This window comes from Lithobates pipiens, unplaced genomic scaffold (assembly GCF_037356315.1).
Source record: "Lithobates pipiens isolate NorthernLeopardFrog02 unplaced genomic scaffold, aLitPip1_a1.2 Scaffold_35, whole genome shotgun sequence".
In the NCBI taxonomy this organism is placed as follows: domain Eukaryota; kingdom Metazoa; phylum Chordata; class Amphibia; order Anura; family Ranidae; genus Lithobates; species Lithobates pipiens.
The window spans coordinates 21,146,452-21,156,800 of record NW_027507811.1 but is presented as its reverse complement, the minus strand read 5'-3'; the positions used below and the strand labels follow the sequence as shown (position 1 = coordinate 21,156,800).

At 45.0% G+C, this 10,349-nt stretch overlaps 1 protein-coding gene across 1 annotated transcript in view; it reads left to right on the top strand.

Annotated features, from left to right (window-relative positions):
* The window catches only part of LOC143955201 (uncharacterized), a 50,878-nt gene that overhangs the window by 38,918 nt on the left and 1,611 nt on the right, over window positions 1-10,349 (top strand). Inside the window, 6 exon segments of the mRNA XM_077465289.1 lie at window positions 623-1,392; window positions 8,855-8,986; window positions 9,073-9,196; window positions 9,313-9,410; window positions 9,518-9,658; window positions 9,793-9,928. Coding sequence (XP_077321415.1) covers window positions 623-1,392; window positions 8,855-8,986; window positions 9,073-9,196; window positions 9,313-9,410; window positions 9,518-9,658; window positions 9,793-9,928 — 1,401 coding nt within the window.

Below are 10,349 nucleotides of genomic sequence, written 5' to 3'. Positions count from 1 at the left end.
GCACGGCACGGGACGGAGGCAAGGAGGCAAGGCACGGGACGGAGGCTCGGGACACAGGTAGGCTGGACACACACACACACACACACACACACACACACACACACACACACACACACACACACACGGACACACACACATGGACACACACACATAGGGATGGATGGATGGATGGAGACACACACACACAGGGATGGATGGATGGATGGAGACACACACACACAGGGATGGATGGATGGATGGAGACACACACACACAGGGATGGATGGATGGATGGACACACACACACACAGGGATGGATGGATGGATGGACACACACACACACAGGGATGGACGGACACACAGGGACGGACACACACACAGGGATGGACAGGCATGTCTCACCCTCGGCTTATACACGAGTCAATAAGTTTGCCAGTTTTTTTGGGGGTAAATTGGGGGCCTCGGCTTATATTCGGGTCGGCCTATACTCGAGTATATACGGTAATCCGATTTTCTAGAATAAACAAGAAAGCTCTACAATATTCTGTTCTGATTCATTTTTTACAAATGAACATCATTTTTAGATGATTGGTGACTGCAATGTGTTCCGTTCATAGAGAGTCTTCCATTGGTGTTTCATTAGTGATATGTGAGCGTCTAGAAGGTCCAGTTCAAGAGAGTCCAGGATGTCCAGTTCCAGAGAGCCCAGGGGGTCCAGTTCTAGAGAGTCCAGAAGGTCCAGTTACAGAGGATCTGGGAGGTCCAGTTCCAGAAGATCAAGGAGGTCCAGTCACAGAGAGTCCAGAAGGTCCGGTTCCAGAGGATCCAAAAGGTCCGGTTCCAGAGGATCCAAAAGGTCCGGTTCCAGAGGATCCAAAAGGTCCGGTTCCAGAGGATCCAAAAGGTCCGGTTCCAGAGGATCCAAAAGGTCCAGTTCCAGAGAACCCAGGAGATCCATTTCCAGAGAGTCTTGAAGGCCCCATTCCAGAGAGTCTTGAAGGCCCCATTCCAGAGAGTCTTGAAGGCCCCATTCCAGAGAGTCTTGAAGGCCCCATTCCAGAGAGTCTTGAAGGCCCCGTTCCAGAGAGTCTTGAAGGCCCCGTTCCAGAGAGTTTTGAAGGCCCCGTTCCAGTGAGTCTTGAAGGTCCCATTCCAGTGTGTCTTGAAGGTCCCATTCCAGTGTGTCTTGAAGGTCCCGTTCCATTGTGTCTTGAAGGTCCCGTTCCAGTGTGTCTTGAAGGTCCAGTTCCAGAGAGTCAAGAAGGTCCAGTTCCAGAGAGTTGCGAAGGTTCAGTTCTAGAGGATCCAGTTCCAGAGGATCCAAGAGGTCAAGTTTCAGATAGTCCTAAAGACCCAGTTCCAGAGGATCCATACGGTCCAGTTTCAGATGATCCAGAAGGTCGAGTTCCAAATGTGTGGCAGCTAATATTCTAAGAATACAAGGAGCCACTACAAATGCCACATAGAATATTTCCATCGCTGCCATCTTGGTTATGCTCCTCATGTTCACAGTGATCAGCTCCATTATTTCCCAGTTATTATCTTCATCATCAGTGATACAGAGGTCATACCCATCAGTGGCTTAGAGAGTTTGTCAGTGTCATGTCATCTATGTATCTCCTTTGTGGTATTGGGGTGATTACACTAATGTGATAGGTGCTTTTCCAATGAGTTGTGCCAGAGCAAACTGTATTTTGTCAGTCCATTTTTATTACATAAAATAAAAAGTTCATATAGGCATCAATTGCCCACGCAGGGGTATCCAACATCATCTGAAAATACCGAGCCATCTGGCTCCTTTGTCAACAGCACTGCTGCTGTTCTTACCAGTCTCTCTGACTGTACTGTCCAACTCTCCTGGTTCATTCCGCTCACTTAGCCTTTAGTCGCAGTGCCCAGCTGCACAGCCCTCTACTGGCCTCTGGATAGGGGTTCTCCTGATACCCCGATAGGAGCCGACCTGACTCCCAGAACAAGACCTGCTGGCTGGGGCTCTGACCCCTGGTTGAGACCTTCTGGCCACAGCCTGCAAACCTGGAAGAAAGAGCAGGTGAAGATGGAAGCCTCTGCAGCAGTGACAGTTCTCCGCTGGAGGGCTTTGTTTCAGCTTGCCGGTGTTTTGGGAAAATGGTTTCTGTTTCCACTGGACGGCTGCCGTGATTTGTGGACTTTGATTCCCCTCTCCCCTCCCTTCCCTATCCAGTTCACCTATATTGCCACTGAGCATATTATGCCTCTCTAGCCATTGTGCATAATTCATGGACTTCTTCACCACCATACAGAGCGGACTTTAAGTCTCTCCTGTGCATAAATCTATGCCCATTCGGAAATTTGTTGTTTTAAGTTAATGTGGATTATTGTTTTAGTTTTGCAGCATTTACTTGTATGACTCATTACAACCAAAGTAAGGACAATACCATCTCTGAACGCACAACACATTGAACTTTGAAGCAGATGGGCTACAGAAGCATAAGAAGACCACACCGGGTGTCACTCCTGTCAGCTAAAAACAGGAAACTGAGGCTCACCAAAATTGGACAGTAGAAGATTGGAAAAACGTTGCGTGGTCTGATGAGTCTCCGGACCAGCGGGTGGCTGGTGCTTTTGGGGGGAGCAGACAAACTGAAAAAAAAACATCAATTGCAGCCTCACTGTACCCATCAAATGCAGCCACTGTGCCCATCAATTTCAGCCACTGTGCCCATCAAATGCAGCCACTGTGCCCATCAAACACAGCCACTGTGCCCATCAATTGCAGCCACTGTGCCCATCAAATGCAGCCACTGTGCCCATCAAATGCAGCCACTGTGCCCATCAATTGCAGCTGCTGTGCCATAAAATGCAGTCACTGTGCCAATCAAACACAGCCACTGTGCCCATCAAATGCAGCCACTGTGCCCATCAAATGCAGCCACTGTGCCCATCAATTGCAGCTGCTGTGCCATAAAATGCAGTCACTGTGCCAATCAAACACAGCCACTGTGCCCATCAAACGCAGCCACTGTGCCCATCAATTGCAGCCACTGTGCCATAAAATGCAGCCACTGTGCCCATCAAACGCAGCCACTGTGCCCATCAAACGCAGCCACTGTGCCCATCAAATGCAGCCATTGTGCCCATCAATTGCAGCCGCTGTGCCATAAAATGAAGCCACTGTGCCATCAAATGCAGCCACTGTGCCATCAAACACAGCCACTGTGCCAGTAAATGCTGCCACTGTGCCCCATCATAAAATGCTTCCACTGTGCCCATTAAATGCTGCCACTGTTCCCCATCAAATGCTGCCACTGTGACCCCCCGCCCACTCGCTGTCTGCCTGGAACTTACCCTATCTTGGGGGCAGATCAGGCAGCAGCTTATGACGGTGAGCTGTGGGAACTTGCAGCAGCGAGCTGTGTCCTCCATTCATCTCCTCCCCTCCTCCTGATAGGCATCCAATCGCAGTGCCTGTCCTTACCGCCAATCAGGTGAAGGGTATCAGACCCGCGCTACCTGATTGGTGGAAAAGGCAGTTCAGTGTTAGAAAAGCGTATATTAATTCGCTTTTATAACACACTTGGGTGGACTCCGAACGCAATGCTCTGCGCTCCGAGCTGACTTTTTTTGAAGCCTATTAGAGCCTATGGCTGTAATCAGGTGCTTCAAAAATACACCCCCGCCGCTGTAATTCAAACGCCCAGCGCCCGAAAAGGGGCCGGACACCTGAATAGGGGATGGAGGCGGCGGCCATGGATAGATTCATGCAATGCATGAATCTATCCATTAGTCATAGTGAGGGGGGTGTGAAGGAGGGGGCGGCGTCCGTGCGCCCTTAATGGACGAACCACCACCGCCCGGACATTCGGGTGGTCGGGTCAAAATTTGTCTTAAACAACATGAAAGCATGGATCCATCCTGTCGAGTATCAACAGTTCAGGTTGGTGGTGTAATGGTGTGGGGGGGATACTTTCTTGGCACACTTTGGGCCCCTTAGTACCAATTGAGCATGGTTTAAATGCCTCGGCCTACCTGAGTATTGTTGCTGACCATGTCCATCCCTTTATGACTACAGTGTACCCATCTTCTGATGGCTCCTTCCAGCAGGATAATGCACCATGTCACAAAGCTCAAATCAGGTCCCTGTACTCCAATGACCTCCACACTCACCAGATCTCATCCAATAGAGCACCTTTGGAATGTGGTGGAACGGGAGATTGGCATCATGGATGTGCAGCCGACAAATCGGCAGCAACTGTGTGATGCTATCATGTCACTATGGACCAAAATCTCTGAAGCACGTTTCCAACACCTTGCTTAATCTATGACACGAAGAATTATGCCAGTTCTGAAGGCAAAAAGAAGGTTCAACCCGGTACAAGCACAAGGTGTACCTAATAAAGTGGCCGGCGAGTCTATATAGTGTCTTGAAAAAGTATTCATACCCCTTGGAATTTTCCAAATTTTTTCATGTTACAACCAAAAATGTAAATGTAATTTATTAAGATTTTATGGGATAGACCAACACAAAGTGGCACATAATTGTGAAGTGGAAGGGAAATCATAAATGGTTTTCCTGTTTTTTTTACAAGTAAATATGTGAAAAGTGTGGTGCGCATTTGTATTCAGCCCCCTTTATTCCGATACCCCTAACTAAAATCTAGTGGAACCAATTGCCTTCAGAAGTCACTTAATTAGTAAATAGAGTCCACCTGTGTGTAATCTAATCTCCGTATAAATACAGCTGTTCTGTGAAGCCCTCAGAGGTTTGTTAGAGAACCTTACTGAACAACCAGCATCATGAAAGCCAAGGAACACACCAGACAGGTCAGGGATAAAGTTGTGGAGAATTATAAAGCAGGGTGAGGTTATAAAAAAAAATATCCCAAGCTTTGAACATCTCACAGAGCTCTGTTCAATCCATCATCTGCAAATGGAAAGAGTATGGCACAACTGCAAACCTACCAAGACATGGCTGCCCGCCTAAACTGACCAGCCGGGCAAGGCGAGCATTCATCAGAGAAGCAGCCAAGAGGTCCATGGTAACTCTGGAGGAGCTGCAGAGATCCACAGCTCAGGGGGAAGAATCTGTCCACAGGACAACTATTAGTCGTCTCTCCACAAATCTGCCCTTTATGGAAGAAGAAAGCCATTGGTGAAAGAAAAGCCATAAGAAGCTCCATTTGTAGTTTGTGAGAAGCCATGTGGGGGACACAGCAAACATGTGGAAGAAGGTGATCTGGTCAGATGAGACCAAAATTTTACTTGGCTTAAAAGCAAAACGCTATGTGTGGCGGAAAACTAACACTGCACATCATCCTGAACACACCATCCCCACCGTGAAACATGGTGGTGGCAACTTCACGTTGTGGGGATGCTTTTCTCCAGCAGGGACAGGGAAGCTGGTCACAGTTGATGGATGGAGCCAAATACAGGACAATCCTAGAAGAAAACCTGTTAGAGTCGGCAAAAGACTTGAGACCGGGGCGGAGGTTCAACTTCCAGCAGGACAATGACCCGAAACATCCAGCCAGAGCTGCAATGGAATGGTTTACATCAAAGCATATTCATGTGTTAGAATGGCCCAGTGAAAGTGCAGACCTAAATCCAATTGAGAATCCGTGTCAAGACTTGAAAATTGCTGTTCACAGACGCTCTCCATCCAATCTGACAGAGCTTGAGATATTTTGCATAGAAGAATGGGCAAAAATGTCCCTCTCTAGATGTGCAAAGCTGGTAGAGACATCCCCAAAAAAGACTTGCAGCTGTAATTGCAGCGAAAGGCGGTTCTACAAAGTATTGACTCCGGGGGGCGCCATACAAATGCCCCCCCACACTTTTCACATATTTATTTGTAAAAAAATGTTGAAAACCATTTATTATTTTCCTTCCACTTCACAATTATGTGCCGCTTTGTGTTGGTCTATCACATAAAATCCCAATAAAATACATTTATGTATTTGGTTGTAACATAATGAAATGTGGAAAATGTCAAGGGGTATGATTACTTTTTCAAGGCACTGTATATATACAATTATATATAGTTTGTGTGTTTAACCACTTCCCGACCAGCGCACGACGATGTACGTCGACAGAATGGCACGGGCAGGCATATTGGCGTACAGGTACGTCCAATCTTCAATGCCGCCCTGCCATCGGGAGCGCGCCGCCGGTCGCGGGACCAGCGGACTCGATCGCCGCGGGCATACCTGCGATCGTCTCACGGGACGGCTGAATGGAGGAAATGCCGTGTAAACAGCATTTCTCCATTCTGCCTAACAACTAGTGACGCTGATCTCTGCTCCATGTGATTGGAGCAGAGATCAGTGTTCACTAAATGAAAGCCCAACCCCCCCACAGTTAGTAACACACCCCTAGGAACACTTAACCCCTACACTGCCACCCACTGGTTAACCCCTTCACTGCCAGTGTCATTTACACAGGAATCACTGCATTTATATAGCACTGATTACTGTATAAATGACAATGGTCCCAAAAATGTGTCAAAAATGTCCGATGGGCCCCCCACAATGTCGCAGTTACAATAAAAATCGCTGATCGCCGCCATTACTAGTAAAAATGCTATAAAACTATCCCTATTTTGTAAACGCTATAACTTTTGCACAAACCAATCAATAATTGCTTATTGCGATTTTTTTTACCAAAAATATGTAGAAGAATACGTATCGGCCTAAACTGAGAAAAAAAATGTTTTTTCATATATTTTGGGGATATTTATTATATTAAAAAGTAAAAAATAATGCTTTTTTTTCAAAACTGTCGCTCTATTTTTGTTTATAGCGCAAAAAATTAAAACCGCAGGGGTGATCAACCACCAAAAGAAAGCTCTATTTGTGGGAAAAAAGGACGTCAATTTTGTTTGGGAGCCACGTCGCATGACCGCGCAATTGTCAGTTAAAACGACGCAGTGCCGAATCGCAAAAAGTGGTCTGGTCTTTGACCAGCAAAATGGTCCGGTCTGAAAGTGGTTAATAGCAATAAAATGAAAATTCATATTTTTTTATTATTGTTATTTGGTTTTTGTACATGAGGATAAAGATAAGCAACAAAAAAATAATAAATGTACCGAAAATGTCAATGTGCCGAGTTTTAATGTATGAATGAAGACTGCAGTATTTATGAATGAAGGCTGCGGTATTTCAATTCTCCACAAGATGGTGATCTCACTCCTGAGCATGGAACGGCAAAAAAAGGAAGTGATGTCATGTACAGACAGGAAGTGATGTAAGATAAAGACAGGAAGTGATGTAGGGTAAAGACAGGAAGTGATGTAGGGTAAAGACAGGAAGTGATGTAGGGTAAAGACAGGAAGTGATGTAGGGTAAAGACAGGAAGTTCCAGAGGAGAGGGGACTTGTTAGGAAATGGTGTACAGACATTACTGAATCTTAAGGTGCATTTATTTTATTATTTATTCACCAGCGTTGTCAATTTACGAATTGACTGCAAAAATTTTGAAAAGCTCTGATCTATATCACTGGCAAGGGTACCTAGATAAGCAGCATAGCCCTCTTTTCCCCATGTATATATTGTTATTATTGTTATGTGTGACTGCACTATTGTTTTTGGCTAATCGTATAGTTACTGATAAACTGTTAATCAAATGACAGATATTCTCCTGACGAAGCTGCAATAGTCTGCAAAACTAGTTGAGATTCACCCAGTGTAAAAGGGGCCTTACTGTTGACCCTTCCTCCTAAATTGTAAGCTCTAACGAGCAGGGCCCTCTGATTCCCCCCTGTATTGAATTGTATTGTAGTTGTACTGTCTACTCTAATGTTGTAAAGTGCTGTGCAAACTGTCGGCGCTATATAAATCCTGTATAATAATTTTACTGAAATTTAACCCCGAGCCACGCTCAGGATTACCGCCAGGGAGGTTAATCTATGCTATAGAATGGGTGTACCACCCTGCATCCATTCTTTGCCCCCCTTGCATCACTGTACCTGGGGCAGCTGCCCCTCGTGCCCACCCCTTGTCCTGGCTCTGCTGCCTGCATGCAGAATGGGGGTGAACGCCCATCTGAATGAAGCCTTAAGGGGGACCCCGTGCAAAAAAAAACAAAAAACTGAGTAAATGCAGATCAATCTTAGTCAACTTAGACCCCCTAAAGACCACCGATATACCCATATGAATTGGACGCCCTCGTAACTCTGGAGGAATTGCATAGTGCAGTAGCTGATATGGCTAATCAGAAGTCGCCTGGACCAGATCGTCTTCCCACAGAAATCTATAGGGGATAAGGGGAGGTGATGCTTCCAGAGTTATGGAGGACATTAGGGGAGGTGACCATGGGGGGGGGAGGATTCCCCCCTCAAGCACAGAAGCTATAATAGTAGTCCTCCCCAAAGAGGGGAAAGATCAAATGGAGACATTAATGGCTGTCTGTTGAGTTATTTTGAGGGGACAGAAAATGTACACTGTTATACAAGCTGTACACTCACTACTTTACATTGTAGACAAGTGTCATTTCTTTAGTATTGTCACATGAAAAGATAGAAGAAAATATTTACAAAAATATGAGGGGTGTACTTACTTTTGTGAGATACTGTACATGATGGTCTTCTCCTGCCGAAAGTGTAAATGTTCGGTTGTTCACCCAAACAGTCAAGGTCATCCCTAGTATAGACATTACACATCCTGGTATAGTCCAAATAATTCTCAGTTTATTGTCTATTGACAGAGAAGAGTGTCCTATTTAGATCAGTAGGAGGTGAGGAGGATTCTGGGAGGGTCACGTGACTTCACCCTTATCTCTATAATGAAAACATTGTTCTATCTAGAGAGGAAAGGAGGATTCTACAACATCTTCATTAATAATTGCTTTCTCTCTATACACAGAATTATAAAATTGTGAAGAAACATCTGGAGATCCATGAACACCGAGCAGCCATCTCCAGAGGACATCACCCATCACAGTGCCTCCACCTCACTGCCTGATAACAGAGGTAACCAGTGCCAAGAAGATTCTAGAAGTCACCAAGAAGATCATTGAGTTGCTGACAGGAGAGGTGAGCGGTGCCGGGAATTCTGGGACATTATCCAGTAACAGACAAGGGATGTGTCTGGATGGTGACTGTATCATTGTGTGTGTCAGGTTCCTATAAGGTGTCAGGATGTCACTGTCTATTTCTCCATGGAGGAGTGGGAGTATTTAGAAGGACACAAGGATCTCTACAAGGACGTCATGATGGACAATCAGCCGCCCCTCACATCACCGGGTAAGAGGAGACTTTATTGTAAAGGAGAGAGCAGTACGGAGGGTCCACCTAGATCCCCCATCATCTGATAAACACATAGAAACAATGTATTCAGTCAGTGTGTGTGTTTCCTACAGATGGATCCAGTAATGGGAACCCACCAGAGAGATGTCCCCGTCCTCTGTATTCCCGGGATTCCACACAGGAAGGTCACACCATCCCTCACCAACATTGGGTAGGTGGGACTGAGCAACTAAAATGTAAACATAATTCTAAACGACATTCTTCAAAGTAACTTCTTGTTCCTTTTTATAAATGTATTCTTCCATCTTTGGGGTTTAGGGTGAACAATTGAAAGGCATCAAAGCTGAGATTAAAAAGGAAGAAGAGGAGACTCTGGTGAGTGGAGCTCAGCAGTCTATGGAGGCGGAGAGTCTTCAGTATTCCACACAGGAAGATCAAAGCATCCCTCACCATCATCAGGTATAAAGAACTGAGCTATACAACTCAAAAGTTATTCTAAACTATGAGATAACGTTCTTAATAGATATTTTTTTTTTTTTTTTTAATATTGAACTTAATTTTCCAGATATTTTATTTTTTGTTTTGGGGTTCAGGATAAATTAGGAAAAGACATCAAACTTGAGGTTAAAGAGGAAGAAGAAGAGACGTTGGTGAGTGGAGATCAGCAGTCTATGAAGGAGATGACCATGAAAAGTGAACAGGAGGAATCTTCTCTTTATATCAACAGAAGTAAGTAATAATCACCAAATGTAGAAATGTTCACAATTTCCTTTTTCTTCTAGGAGTATAAAAGATGAATTTAAATAATAGCAACGTGGAGATACTGTACACCATATGAAAGGTCCATCTCCATTCCTCAATATAACGTCATGTTCCCAACAAATGAGGAGGAGATACTGTACACCATATGAAAGGTCCATCTCTATTCCTCAATATAACGTCATGTTCCCTACAAATGAGGAGGAGATACTGTACACCATATGAAAGGTCCATCTCCATCCCTCAATATAACGTCATGTTCCCAACAAATGAGGAGGAGATACTGTACACCATATGAAAGGTCCATCTCCATTCCTCAATATAACATCATGTTCCCAACTAATGAGGAGGAGATTCTGTATCTTTATCTGGTTTGTATTGATATTTTATG